Source organism: Trichosurus vulpecula, chromosome 1, assembly GCF_011100635.1.
Source record: "Trichosurus vulpecula isolate mTriVul1 chromosome 1, mTriVul1.pri, whole genome shotgun sequence".
Classification (NCBI taxonomy): domain Eukaryota; kingdom Metazoa; phylum Chordata; class Mammalia; order Diprotodontia; family Phalangeridae; genus Trichosurus; species Trichosurus vulpecula.
Window position 1 is genome coordinate 114,496,748 of NC_050573.1, and position 15,885 is coordinate 114,512,632.

Genomic DNA, 15,885 nt, shown 5'->3' on the forward strand with positions numbered 1-15,885 from the left:
AGGAAGGACGTTTGGAAATGTTTCCTTAGGGAAGTTGCATTACATGGATGCTAAGATCATTTAACTATACCATGGGGAGAAGGGATTATTTTGCATAGAAATTGATGAGAGTGAGTTGGAAATTACAGGGTAGTTTTTATCCAAGTCCCTAGTCCAGACAACTAGATTTAATGTCTACAGAATTTGAGTTCTGGCTTGCTATGACCTTACCATCCATTTTTCCAAACTCAGAATAGATTTAGTTTTACTTTATATTCATTTTTCATTTTATTCATTTCAAAGCAGGGATCTGTTTTGATATATTTTTAGATACATTTTGTAGCTGTATAATCAAAACTCAGGAGTACCTTTTGTATTTCATCTAGAATCAACAAATTTGTTAGTGATACATTGGCTATAGCAGAAGGAGCAGTAGACTAGGAGTTGAGAACTGGGTTTTAATATCAACTGTGGCATTAACCACTTATCTTGGATAAGTAATTTTACATCTCTAGGCCTTAATTTTCACATCTGAAAATTTAAGGTTGGATTAGGTGATTTCTAAGGTCCCTTTCAGATCTTTGGTTTTTCTATGATGTTGTGAACAAAAGTATTTGTACTTTATTTTTGGTGCAAATGGAATGATTCCTTTTTCTGTAGGTCAAGATACTGAGTATCTGGCAGTTTGAGCAGGGTTAGAAATGAAGGAGCTCTTATGAGGAGCCTGTTGGTGCAGAGTGTGCGTGTGCGCATGCGTGCATGCATGTGCATGTGCTTGTGTGTGTGTGTGTGTGTGTATGTTTTGTTTGCTAAAATGGACATCTTGACTATTTTTTAAAAATGGAATTTGGTTACATTTGGCACATAGAAGGGTATGATAAGATTATGAGACCTCTTTGTGTCTCCATGTAGGTTGAAGTTCTATAAATTTCTAAGTATTTTAGCTAGGTTTTTTTGTTCTTGGACTCAAAGTTGAATGTTTAGTCCAGGCATTGGTCCTTTCAATTTTATCCCACCTTTATGGCTCACTTAGGAAAGAATAAATCAAGTTATTCTGGCATATTTAAGTGCCTACTATGTGTCAAGTACAGTTAGAAGTGCTGGGGATACAAAGAAAAGCTAAAAGAGCTTCTCTACTTACATTCTAATGGGCAGGAACAACATGCAAACATGCAAACACATGTACACACAAGAGAAGGAAGAAGCTGGGAGATGACGTGTCTTATGCAAGGAACACCAAAAAGACCAATGTCGCTGGATTGTAGAGTATGTGGAAGGGAGGAAATTGTAAAAATGCTGGAAGGGGTCAGGTTTTGTAGCGCTTTAAAAGAGAAACAGAGGATTGTATATTTGATCCTGGAGGTAACTGAGAGTAATTGAAGTTTATTGAATAGGGAAATGACATGGTCAGACCTGGGGAAGATCATCTTGAGAGCTGAGTGGTGGATGGGACTGAAGTGGAGAGAGTCTTGAGGCAGGAGGACCAATCAGAAGGCCATTGGAGTAGTCTGGGCATGAGGTGAAGAGGACTTACACCAGTGTGGTCAGTGCTATGTGAGAGGAGAGAAGGGGTTGTATATGACAGTTGTTGCAAAGGCAGAAATGACAGGACTTGGCAATGGATTGATTATGTAGGTTGAATGAGAGTTGACCTGGGTGACTGGAGAATGGTGTTGTCCTCCACAGCAATGTGGAAGTTAGGAAAAGGGGAAAGTTCTTTTTTTGGAGGGGAGGGAGTAATGATCTTTTTTGGGAAATACTCAATCTTCCATATGTGGAGTTTAAGATGTTTATGGGTTATCCAATTTGAGATATCCACTGTGTCATTTCAGTGCAAGATGGGATCCAGAAGAGAGGTTAGGGTTAGTCTAGCCCTTTTATTAAAACAATTTGTTCTGTAAAATTTGGATTTAGTCAAAAGGCTGCAGTTAAGGATTTAGAAGGCCACATGTGGCCTTAAGGCTGCAGGTTCCCCACCCCTGGGCTAGGTAAATAGATCTAAGAAGCATCTGTATAGAGTCGATAATTCCATGGGAGTTGAGAATCCATGGGAACTGATGAGATCACCAAATCAGACAGGGAGAAGAGAAGAGGGCCCAGAACAGAACTTTAGAGGATACCCACAGTTAGGGGATGTTACCTAGATGACAATCTGGTAATGGAACCTGAGAATTAAGAATAAGGAAGTATGATTTGGGGATCTAGCCATACTGTTTGTTAGTTAACAAGCATTATTTGAGGTCTTCTTTTCTGGTTTGTCTTCTTCCTTTCACCTCTGGAAGTGGATATTCCTTAAATCTCTTGTCTTTAGCCCTCATTTCTTTCTCTGTTCTTTTCCCTTGGCAGTCCTTTGGCTTTAGTTATCACTTTGTGGAGAATAGCTACATTCTCCACATATACATATATCAAGCCCCATTTCATCACCTGACTTCCAGTGCTGCTAGATATATTCGCCTGCATTTCCTCAGCCTTGGCTTTTGCCTGGACTCCATTGGAGGCAAGAAGGTCAAAGAAGAGATAGAACCATTATTTGGGAGAGTAGGAATGATGACAAAAAGAAAGAATAATTACTTATGATCTGGTTCAATTTTCTTGCCCAAGGAAAACAATCTTTGGATTGGGAAAGATAGTGAATGGTAACTGGGGAGCTGAAACCAAGGTTAAATGTGGAGATGGTAAGAGAGTGCCTAGTGCTGTTAATGAATTAGAGGATTCCAGATCTCAATATTGAACAAATTGGTAGCTGTGATTGGTGAGCTGCTATTAGTGATTTATGAAGACTCATAGAGAACGGAAGAAATCCTGCAGGATAGTGTTTTCCACCTAGCAGGTGCTTAATATATATATGTATATATATATATATATATATTTTAAAATGACTAGACACTAATAAATACTCCAGTTTGAGGGAAAAGGTTGAGACTTTCATACTGTAAGATTGGTGAGCTTATCTTGCTTGGATTCCTGGAAACAGAATATATTATTGAAGGGATCGTTTCTGAGGAAAGGGGGGATGTTTTTTTGCTTTGTTATAAATAATTTAACTCTTTGTTTCATATGTTTTAGCATTGTTCAACTTGATAGTAAACTAATTGAAGGCAGGTGCTCTTTGTTATACTTCTGTGTTTTTAGAACTCCAGTGTGGTTCTCAATATCCTTTGGTTATCTTTGTCTCTTTCATTTTCTCTCATTGATCATTTCCAAATCATTTAACAAGTCTTGTTGATTCCACCTCCATGACATCTATGGCATCTGTTCTCCTCCTGTGTATACCCACTGCTAGCACAGTGGTATAGGCTCTCATTACCACTTCCTTGCACTATTGTAATAGTCCTTACAGGTCCTCACAACTCTCAACTCCTTTACCCCCTTTCTCCCTCTTATAGTCCATTTTTCTACCACTGTCAGAATAATTTTCCTTATTTATAGGTCTGTAGATCTATCTGGTCATGTCATTTCTCTGCTCATAAAATCATTAGTGGTAACATATTGACACCAAGAAAAGTTTAGACTTTTTCCCCTGGCGTTCAAGTCATTTTAGAATCTGGTGCCAAACCACTTTTTAAAAAAATTTTCCAATTAATAGTATTTTATTTTTCCAATTACATCTAAAGATTTTTTTTTAACATTTGCTTTTATAAGATTTTGAGTTCCAAATTTTCTTCCCTCCCTCCCTCCCCTCCCCCTTTCCCAAGACAGCAAGCAATCTGATATAGGTTATACATGTACAATCATGTTAAACATATTTCCACATTAGTCATGTTGTGAAAGAATAATCAGAACAAAAGGGAAAACCCACTAGAAAGAAAAAAAAAGAAAAAAAGGGGGTCTGCATTCAGACTCCTTTCCCTGGATGTGGATAGCATCAACCCACTTTTCCAGTTTTTTTTTCATGTTACTCCTCTAAATGCCCTTTAATTCCAGTCCCACTGGACTATTCTTTACTTCCTGAACACATGTAAATGCACTTATTTGTGTCTCCATGCCTTTGTGTACCCTATACCTGGATTGCCCTCATTCCCCCATTTTCACTTGTTGAATTCCTGGACAATAAAAATGCTACTTCTTTGATATCTTCCCATCTCTTTACTGTCTCCCTCTCTCCTTCATTCCCTTCAGTTCAAAAACCTTTATTATGTTTCTGCTATATGGAAGGCACTGTGTGTGCATTAGGGACAAAAACATAAATAAAAATTAAACAGTTCTCAACTGAGAGGATACAACATATAAGACAAAAATGAATGTGAGATAATTTGAGGGGGGAGAGACTAATAACTGTAGGAAATAGGAATGTTTTCATGGGAGAGCTAGAACCTAAGATGAAATGTGAAAGAAGATAAGGATTCTGAAAGGTGGTAATAAGGAAAGAGCATATTCCAGGAATGCACAAAGAGGGGAGATATGATGGTTATTAAAGATCTCCTTTAAACTCTACGTAAGTCAGGGCATATCTGGTGTCACTGATGTGGGTATCCCTTGTAATAGAGCTGTTATTCAGTCATTTCAGTCATGTCCGACTCTTGGTGACCCCCTTTGAGGTTTTCTTGGCAAAGATAATGGAGTGGTTTGCCATTTCCTCCTGCAGCTCATTTTACAGATGAGGAAACTGAGGCAAACAGGGTTAAGGGACTTACCCAGAGTCACACAGCTAATAGGTGCCTGAGATCAGTTTTGAACTAAGGTCTCCCTGACTCCAGGCCTGGTGCTCTATCCACTGTACAACCTAGCTGCCCTAGAGATGCTGATACCTTATTTATTTATTTATTTTAATAGAGTAAAGGAATAGAAAAAAATCGTGAATGGTATTATTATCCAGGAAAGGTGATAAAGGACATGACAACTAAGTCATACACACTAATTTCTCAGCCTTATGAAATCTTAAAAAGATAGTGACTTCGGTGAAATTGTGGTAAGAGAAGAAAGAGGTGGGCTTTTACAAATGACTGAACCGAAGCCTACACTGTCTCAGTTGCATGGCTAACTGAATGGTGTAGAGAATATACACTTTTGCTTTGTTGTGTTTTCATTTTTTGCGTAGTTTAACTCATTAAAAATATACAGCCTTAAAGCCTTCCTCAAGCACAAGGAGTCTCTTCTGCATGTTAAGGTCATATATAATATTCCTTAATAAATACTACCAGAGAGAGAACTATTCAGCTATTCCCTGATCATCTATATCATGGGTTCTTAGCTTGGGGTCTGTGAACATATTTAAAAAAATTTTGATAATTGTATTTCAGTCTACTTGGTTTCCTTTGTCATCCTAAGTATTTTATTTTATACATTTAAAAATTTATTCTGAGAAGGGATGCACAGACTTCACCAGATTGCTGAAGGGGTCCAATGACACAGAAAAGTTAAGAACCTCTGATTAACATGGTATGTAGAAGTGATCACCACAGTTGTAGAGGATGTTTTGTACAGAATTCAAATTCAAGTCATATGCCCAATAAATGGTGAAGTTTGCCATGTTTTTGTTTGCAGATGACATTTTCCTGATTGCGTTAAGCCCTAGAACAGTATTGGGCTTTGTTAGTGAGACTGGGTCCCCTCAGTGGATCAGTATAACAACACATATAGGAAAAAAAGATGGATTACAAATCTCTTTTGTCTCTACTATGATGAGCACTTGGATGACTAGTGTATTGAATTAGTTCATAAGACTTCATTAGCACTTTTTTTTGCTTTCACCTTTTAGAGTATTTATCATGTAATGTTGCATATTATAGCTATATTTGTCAGTTTCTTATGCCCTCTTAGATTCTGATCTCCATGAGGACCGAGGCTTTGTTGTATCTAAACTTTACATCTACCCCAAGGCCTAGATCACCTAAGGACATGGTGTAGTTGTGGGTTGTACCCCTGATGAATCCCCATATCATTGTTTGAAGATGTATATAAACTAATTTAGCAATACTAATTTAGTAATTTAGCAGGATTTGGTTCCTGAGCCTTATGAGGGGTATTGCCTTTTTATGACCCACTGTTTGTCAGACACTTTGGTTTATTGAACTGAATTTAGATGAAACCTATCTTTGTTTTAGGGGGGAAAAAGTGCATTCCTTTTTTACCTTTTCCCAAATATGAATGTATGTGGACAAAAATATGCATACTATATTTTTAAAAAGAGAGCATTTCTATTTCTGAGTGTATTACATTTATTATTTTGCTGCTAACAAATGGAAGTTCAGAGTAAAGGCAAATATTATGTGACATAAAAACTATTTGTTTTGAAAATATTTTTAGCACACAGATATCCCAAACCTGAGATTGCTCTCATGCAGCGAGTGAAGCAGGCAACGTCAACTGAATCCCCTAATGGTTTTGGTACAGTAAATCTTTTAATATTTAAGTTTGGCAGACGTTTGTGTATGGCAAAGCACAAGTCTGACAGAGTTTTGTGCTTGTTTGAAAGAGAATGCTTTGGTAATGATGAAAAAGTTTGCATTTTGGTTTCTTTCTATTTTTAGATGTTTAATATTTACAATGTGTGTATATTGAGCTTTCGTTTTAATTATCTAACTCATATTTTGTGAATGGTTGAAAAGCATAGTGCTTTTGCTGTTGCATGTTTCAATAATCCAAAGAGTTTACTTAGCTAAACAAATACTCAAAAACTACAAAAATTAGGTATACTTTCACTATGTTAAAACAGCAAAATTTTCAGGAAGAGAAACATTCATAAAAGCAACATCAAGAAATTGTGTGATTTCATGAATAAAAAGGGCTAATTTAGCACAATAAGCAAAATGCACAAAAATGTCTTTTAATAGTTCAAGGAGTTAAACATTCAGAAAACTAAACTAACTTAGGTGCAAATTTAACAAGGACCCAGGGACCTAAAAATAAAGCTAGGCTTTGAGGGAAAAAAAATGGCCAGGTAAAATTGAGATTAAAATGGAAAGTATAACTTCTATGCTTAAGTACTTTTCCCTAATGGATACATTTTTTTTAACAACAGCTACGTCATCTCTTGGAAGCCTATTTATATGAGAAGGATTAATGAATATTTTTAATATTTTTTTATTCTAATTGATTCTCCCATTCCTCGTTCTAAACTTTTTCTTCCTCAAACCTCTATAATACCATCTTCCCATTCTCTCAGCAAAAGACTCATACTATACTGTGAGACTAGAGGCCATTTGCTTTGAACCTTCTTTTCATCTAAAAACTCCTTTATGTTCTTCACTTTCTCCTCCTTTACTTAATTGCATTCTCTGAGAGTACTCTTCTCTTTCCATTATCATCACCTCCAAACCATTCCCTTCTATTTCCTCTGCTAGACTGCTTCCAAAATCATCTCCTCTAGCTAATTTAAGCTTTTCTTCCTTGCTACTTCCTTGTTGCGGTCTGGAAACTATACAGGTTTCTTACTCTTAAATAAGCAAGTGAAAAACCCCCTTCATTGGACCTCCTGCTATTCCCTCAAGCCACTAGCCAACGTGTCTCCTTTCATAACCAGGATCCCTGGAGAAAGCTATCTATATTCCTTGCCTTTCAGTTTTTCTCTTTTTCACTTAGCCCTTTGCAGTCTGGCTTCTGACCTCATTTTCCAGCTGAAATTGCTATCTTCAAAATTACCATTGATTTTTCAATTGCCAAATCTGAGGACTTTTTTTAAAATCCACATCCTTCTTAACTTCTTTGCAATATTTGACATTTTTATTACCCTTACCTCCCAGATACGGTCTCCTCTCTGGATTTTTGTGATGCTGTTCTGCCTTGGTTCTCCTTCTACCTATATGACCTCTCCTCAGTTTCCTTGCTAGATCATTATACAAATCCTGCCCCATAAAAATAGATGTCCTCCCAACCTTTGACTTGGGCCCTCTTTTCTCTTTTTAGATTCTTTTTTGGTGATCTTATCAATAACACTCACTGGTTCCATAGTCATTTCTATGCACATATCTTCCAAATTTGTCAGTCTAGCCCTACTCTCTCTCTCTCCTGAGTTAGTCCCACAACGCTTTAACTGGATGTCCAATAGACATCTAAAACTCAACAGCTCCCATTATTCCCAGCATATTCCATTGTTATACTTCAAACCCCACTCCCTCCTAAATTTCTTTATTTATGTTGAGGGTTCCATCACCTTTTTAGTATTCAGGTTCAGAACCTTGGAGTTCTCTTTGACTCTTTACCCTCCTCCATTCACATTTCTAAGAATGCCAAAGATTGATAATTCTATTTCTACAACATCTCTAGCATCCGTTCCCTTCTTTCCACTCATACTATCATTGCTCTACTTCAGGCTCTTGTTTTCCTTTTCCTGGCCTTCCTTCCTACTTGGTTTCCCTATCTCAAGTCTCTTACCACCCAAATCCATTCAAAAAACAGGAGCCAAAATGATATTCCTTAAAAAACATAGGTATGACTAGTTGGCAGCTAAATGGCACAGTGAATAGAGTGCTGAGACTGGCATCAGGAAGACATCTTCTTTCAGTTGTGGCCTCAGACACTTACTAGCTATGTGACTCTGGGCAAGTCATTTAACCCTATTTACTTTAGTTTCCTTATTTGTAAAATGAGTTGGAGAAGGAAGTGGCAAACCACTCCAGTGTCTTTGCCAAGAAAACCCCACACAGGGTCGTGGAGAATCAGACATAACTAAGCAACAACAATATAACTATGTCATTCCCTTCTCAGTGAGCTCTAGTGACTCCCTATTACCTTTAAGATCATATACAAACTACTCTGGCATTTAAAGCCCTTTTCAACTTAGCTCATTATACAATACTCTCATTTATGTACTTTATGGTCCTGCCAGACCAGCTGATTTCCCTGAGTTCAGATCTGGCCTAGCTGTGTGACCCTGGGTAAGTCACTTAACCCTGTTTGTCTCAGTTTCCTCATCCATAAAATGAGCTGGAGAAGGAAATGGCAAAACACTGCAGTATCTTTGCCAAGAAAACCCCAAATGGGGCTATAAAAAGTTGGACACGACTGAAATGACTGAACAACGATGATAAAACTGACCTAATTGATTTTTCTCACAAATAACATTCCCTCTGGTGTGTCTGTGCCTTTGTACAAATTATCTACCCTCTGTGCCTGAATTTACCCCCTTACTCACCTCCATCTATTGTACTCTCCTAGTTCTTCCTTTCAAACTCAGTTCAGGGGTCACCTGCTACGTGAGCCCTTGCCTGATTTCTTCCCATCCTGTGCTGCTAGTCTCTCCCCTGCAAAAGAAAAAAACCCAACACAACCTTTCTATTTATTTTGTGTTTGTGTTGTTTCCCTTGATAGAATATAAGCTCTATGAGGACAAGGACTGTTTTGTTTTTATCTTTGTATCCCAAATGCCTCATACCACCTAATACATTTTTTGATTGATTGTAGGCCAGTAGAAGTTTTGTAGGCCTAGGTTAAAAAACAAAATAAAAACTATCTACAGGTATTTTTTAAAGGCTCTTTCAAAGTGAAAAGGTAAAGTCTGTTTGCAAAAATAAAGATACATAAGGTATAGTAGATTTCTTAACATATTCTTTTTAATTTTTGCATATAATACACTATAATTTTTCTAGTACCAATATAATGCTAAATAATTTTTATGATCACATAAATTAAATGGAAAGTCGGAGTTGTATTAAAGTGCTAATGAATGACTCCTTTTTAAGGCATTTGAATTGTTTTGTGATGAATTAGACTTCATATTTCTGTGGAGTCAAAAAGTAATAATGCTCGTTGTTTAAAGAAGAGCATTACAGTTTTACCTTATTCAAATTACTAAATTATATCAAAGTCCTTGCAATATATGTAATAGATTTTTTTTGAAAAGGCCTTTGAATAAGCCTACACTTATTCCATCAGGTGTTTAGATCTCTCACTTTATAATTTACGTAAAACAAAACATGCTTATGTTAGAAATATTTAAAGGAAAAGAATTCATTGATGATGAAGGTTTGAACTTTAATTCTTCCTGCTTATTTAGCAGTTTCTATCCATTATTTTGTATTTTCATTAAACTTTATGTCTAGACAGTGTTGTTTTGGGATGTACATTGTCCAATCTATTCGATATAATTCAACAAACATTTATTAAGGCCCTGGCATTGTGATAAGTGTTAGGGATACAGTAATAAAAAGAAAAGCAGCCCCTGTCCTCAAGGAACTCACAGTCTGGGGGATGTACCACACAAAATGAGGCAGGAAGGCAGAGTAGGGGATGTGGGGGAGAGAGCCAGAGGTACCTGGAGAGAGGGCAGCAGAAATATCTTGTATTGTGGAGTTGGAACCAGGCAGAGCAGCAGATAGTGGAGAGAAACTTTTATCACTTGAGACATACACATGAATTATGAATTTTCATCTTTTGGACGAGTTACTGGTACCTAAGGAAGCTTCCCAGTTACCATATGTGTAGTTATTAATTCCTTTTTTGGGAAGAGAGGACAAACTCCAAAATTTAGTACCACCTTAGTCCACTATTGGTATAATGTGATGTTGGTATGTTTTATGTTTTTTAAAAAATTGAAGTATTGCTATTTTAGTTTCCTAGCTTTGTTCTTGAGATGAAAATATTAAAAAAGCAGTGATAGATTTCTTTTCTTTGTCTATCTCATCTCTTACTTCTCTGTTTTAGTCAAGCTCTATGGTTCTTTCCCATTCTTAATCTTGGTACGCTTTTCTCATGTACCTGGAACAGCCAAATATCCTAATTCTTCCACCCCAGGAATTTCAAGGATATTTTTCTTAAATTATTCCTGATTTATTTTAGGAAGAGCATTGTAAAAAGTATGACTGTTTCTTCCTATTATAGAACTGAACACAATATCCTCAGCTCCGCACCCATTATTTAATTTCGATAATTTTTGTTTAATATATTCTTAATGAATAGAGTGGGAGTTTGAACAATTTGAATAAAGATGGTAATTTATCAGGCTCTGTAGCCTCCATCAGTGCCACTTAATTAAAGTCTGTCTCTTTTCCATATCCCATGCCACACCTTTTCCCAACCAAGAAGAGAACAATGACCTCACAAGTATATTGGTTGCTTTCAGTGCCCTAGCTCTGTGGCTGATAGAGGAAAAAGGTAATGTAGTGGACTGGGCTCATGACTGCATTGAAATGTCAGTACAAGGTGGGAATGCATACGGCTGTCAACCCCCCCACCCCCCTGCCCCGTTAGACAGATAATACACAGGAGGCACTGGAAGTTTGGACTCCAGCCTCTAACAGGTTCGCTCTTGATTTGGTCAGACAGGAAAGACAGCTTCAAAGGGGTTAATAATAAGCTTTATTCTAGTCTAGTTTTCTCTAACAGTATTGCTGATAATGGAATACTACAAACTCCTACAGTATTCCCTAATCACCTTTCTCACAGGGGCCAGCGAGAAGAGGGGAGGGCAGCTACCCCTATGTCTCGATGGGGACAATCGAGACAGGCACAACTTGTGCATTCAACCCTAAAGGGTTCCCCTAAATCCCCTCAAGCCTCAATGGGGGCTGGTTGAGGCAAACATAGATTACCCCCTCCTGATCCTTGATGGGGGCCGATCAAGGTGCACAGCATCCCAACTTGTGCATTCAACCATAAAAGTTCCCCAACTCACTGACCACTGACTACCTGTTTTATAGGGCATCAGACAAAGAAGGTATATTGCCAGCAATAGCCTCCCAAGTTTACATCACCTCATCTATATATCTCACTGGGCAGTCGCAGTGGATGTTTACAGTTTCAGCACAGGTTTATATTATTTATCCTTATATAATGCTGCGCTAGTGTGGTGGAGATGTTTTGAACCATGGGCCTGGGAACTCCTATCTAATACCTGGGAAACAGAGATTGTTATGGCCACGGATCCTGGGAAACTGAGGTTGTTATGGCCGTAGATCCTGGGAAACTGAACTCTAAGAAATAACAAAAATCCACTTTATACACACTAAAATCTACCTTACTTACACTAAAATTCACCTTAGTTACACCCCGCCCCCCCCCCCCCAAAAAAAAAGGTTTGGAGGAGATTAGGTGCAGTAGCAAACAATGCTTTCGTGGCTCCTTCTGTCAGGCACCTTTTACAACTTATTAAGTATCTACATCTATTATGAGCTAACCCCTGGGTGTACCATGTGTGACTCCCCCCGCGCCCCACCAAATCTATTAACATGTTGGTGATTTGGGGTAGATAAATATTTCCTTCATGTTAAAATAAAAGTTGAGTTTTGAAATGGTATGAAACAGATATAAATCCTTTAGTCATTAATCTAGGTACCTAGGTTATAACCAGCTTACTCAAAGGCTCAATAGGTTGCCTCCTGTTGTGAACTCTGTTTCTGCACAGAGCTCTCTGGTTCTAATTAAGCTCTTTTGGATTTTGGTACCATAGGGAAACCTAAGTTCCTGATTTCCTGACTTGTGAAGCCTTTGGTTTCATACTCCCTACTCCAGTTTTTTCCAGGTGGTAGGAATTGTTTTGCCCCATCCACTACCATGGTGTCTAAGCCACCTGTAAGTAATTCAACATTTGCCAGTATAGGTGGTGAGGAAGTCTCTGCAGTGTGAGGTTGCTTGCTAATTTACAATAAGATTGGAGTGAATGTGGGTAATGAGGTGCCAGAATAGTTGTTTAAAAATTACTAAAACAGACTTGAAGAAGCATTTTCACTAACATTTCTTATATTTGTAATCCATTTTGAGAGGTTTTTGATTTCTTCTTTTCATTTTTCTGCCTTTTGTTTCTCGTTTAATTCTTTTATGCATGTTTTCATGCCATTTTAATTTCCATTTGTTAAAACTTGGTAGTATAAGCTACTTCTGCATGTCCATGTTTTTACTTAAGTGCATTCCATTATATCTCTTGATTTGTGATTTAGTAATGTCTTTTTCATTTTATCCTTTAAGATCCTTTTGTTGTTGTGGTATAGCTGGGTCAAAGAATATATACAGTTTGGTAACTCTCTGGGCATGATTCCAGATTGTTTTCCAGAATGGCTGGACCAGTTCACAGCTTCACCAATGGTGCAACTGTTTTCTTCTTTTTTTATCTTTGCCAGTCTGATAGGTATGAGGTAGAACCTCAGAATTGCTTTGCTTTGCATTTCTCTCATGATTAGTGATTGGGAGCATTTTTCATATGCTTGTATAAAAATGTCTTAAAAGATTTTAGAACTTTGATCAACTCTACAATAAATTGCTCATCCAAAAAAATGAAGATAAAACACATGTATGCGCTATGTGGCATGGACCTCCTGGCAAAAAGGTGATGAATCTAAAATGTAGAATGAGATACACATTTTTGCACATAGCTAGTGTGAGAATTTGTTGTACCTCAGCATGTATCTATGAGCCTCTAATCCCTCCACCCTTAAATTCTCTCTCAGGTCATCATTCCTGCACTTGGCTATATTCTCCTCCCTTGCTCATCTTGACCTTTTGGTGAATCAGTTCAGTTCTACCTAGTCTACTCTCTCTCTGTCCCTAATTACTCTCACTGCTTTTGCTCCTATACATGTGCTACTGAACGAAATCACAAAACTGCTGACTGGATTCATTACAAATTTATGTTACATAATCTCAACTGGGTCCTCACTGAAGAAGGCAATTCTTTTGTACCTCTCTAATTGACTCACTCGGGCAGCTATGTGTTGTAGTGGGTAGAATGCTGGGCCTGGAGACAGAAGACCTGAATTTAAATCCAACCTCATAAACTTACTAGTATGACCCTGGTTAAGTCACTTAACGCTGTTTGCCTCAGTTTCCTCATCTGTAAAATGAGCTGGAGAAGGAAATGGCAAACTACTCCAGTATCTTTCCAAGAAAACCTCAAAGGGGGTCATGAAGAGTTGTACATAACTGAAAATGACTAAGTAACAATTGACTCGCTATATCCCACTCAACCACAATGCCTCTTCCTAACTTTTTCATCCTTCCTCAGTTCTCCTATGACTCCCCTTGCCACCACACTTTCAGCTTGAGAACTTTGCTTCATACTTTACTGAAAAGAAGTTGAGACCATTTGCTGTGAGCTCACTGCTTTCCTCTCCTCATCTCATATCATCTTGTGCCAATTTCTCCTCCTTCACCCTGTGTCATATTCAGAGGTGACCCTTGACAAGGCAAACCTCTCTACCTGCATAAGTGATCCCATTCCATCCTGTCCCTTCCAGTAGATTGCCCCCTCTATCATCCCTGCTCTCACTTATCTTCAGTCTCTCCCTGTCTGCCGGGTGCTTCCCTACAAACTTGCCCATGTCTCCCCCACCCTCAAAAACCCTTCACTTGATCCATTCATCACTGCCAGCTATCCTATATCTTTTCTTCCTTCTCTGGCTAAATTTCTAGAGAAGGCTATCAATAATAGATGCTTCCACTTCCTTTCCTCTCATTCCCTTAACTCTCTGCAATCTGGTTTCGAACCTCATCACTCAACTGAAACTACCTTTTCCTGTTACCAGTGATCTCTTAATCCACAAATCTTAATGACCTTTTCTCAGTCCTCATATTTCTTAACTTCTCTGCCACCACTGACACTGTCAATTACCCTCTTCTTTTCAATACTGTCTTCTCTCTACATTTTCCTGAAACTATTCTCTCTTTCTAATGCTTTTATTTGCATGAGTGTTCCTTCCCAGTCTCTTTTTGCTGGATCTTCATCCAGGCCACACCTATTAACTGTGAATGTTTTCCCCAAAACTGTTCTGTGCACTCATCTCTTCTCCCGCTACACTATTTTATTTCATTATCTCGTTATTTCTATGTAGATGATTCTCAGGTGTATTTTTCTAGCCCTGACCTTTCTGCTGACCTCCAGTCTCCTATTTCCACCTGCTTTTTGGACATTTCAATCTGGATATCTCAGAGACATCTTCAATTTAGCATGTCCAAAATTGAATTTACTTTTTCACCTGAACCTTCCCCTATTCTTAATTTCTCCATTGCTAAAGATGGTGTCATCACCATCTTTCCAGTCACCTTGGCTCGTTACCCAGATTTTGCCCTTGAGTCCTCACTCTTGCCCTCCTTATTCAATCAGTTGCTAAGTCCTGTCATTTCTACCTTCAAAATATCTCTCCTGTATCTTCCTTTCTCTCATCCGATACTGCCACTACTCTGGTGTAGGCCCTTATCATCTTGTACCTGAAGTATTGAAATCGTTCATTGGTTGGTCTCCTTGCCTCAAGTCTTTCCCTACAACAATCTATCCTCTGCTCAGTTATCAAATTGATCTTTCTAAAATCCAAGTTTGACCATGTCACAACCCTACAATCCTCTGCTTGGCTTTTAAAGCCTGCCCCTTCCTACCTTTCCACTTTTCTCATCTCTTGTACCTCCCCCTCTACTCTGTGATCCACTGACACTAGACTCCTGGCTGTGCCATGTACTAGACATTCCCATCTCCTGACTGAATGAGCATTTTCACTGGCTGTCCATTGTGCCCAGACCTTTCTCCCTCATCTTCATCTCCTAATTTTCCAGGCTTCCTTCATGTCTCAGTTAAATCCCACCCTCTGCGTGAAGCCTGTCCTAGTTCTCCTTAATGCTAGTGCCTTCCCATTGTTGATTGTTTCCTGTTCATTCTGTATGGATATCTTGTTTGTACGTAGTTATTTACATGTCGTCTCCTCCGTTAGCCTGTGAACTCCTTGGGAGCAGGACTGTCTTTACATGTCTTTGAGTGTATGGCACAGTGCCTTGTATGCAGTAGGTGTGCTGGCTGACTACTGAGGGATTTTTCATGGTTTTTTTTTAAATTTGCTCAGTTGGGTTAGGACAGTGACAGAGGCAGATTAATAAAAATATTTGTTATTTGAAAATTTTAAAAATCAATAAAAAGGGAAACTTTCAAGGTATATACTGGGTTCATTATGCATTTAGCTTAGCTCAGTCTCTTGTACCAGAGATGGTGAAACCTTTATACTTGGTGCTAGCTCTAGCTTTTAACATGATCTCATTTGGCCTTCAGGGACA

The 15,885-nt window shown here is 38.2% G+C and overlaps 1 protein-coding gene across 3 annotated transcripts in view; it reads left to right on the top strand.

The window, feature by feature from the left end:
- The window catches only part of TMEM65 (transmembrane protein 65), a 56,870-nt gene that overhangs the window by 8,984 nt on the left and 32,001 nt on the right, over window positions 1–15,885 (top strand). For 2 of the 3 annotated variants that reach the window (XM_036741692.1, XM_036741693.1), the window contains one exon: window positions 6,226–6,306. The exons of the other annotated variant lie outside the window; for it this stretch is intronic. In XM_036741692.1, coding sequence (XP_036597587.1) covers window positions 6,226–6,306 — 81 coding nt within the window. The remainder of the gene's footprint in view (window positions 1–6,225; window positions 6,307–15,885) is intronic. 3 annotated transcript variants of the gene reach the window in all.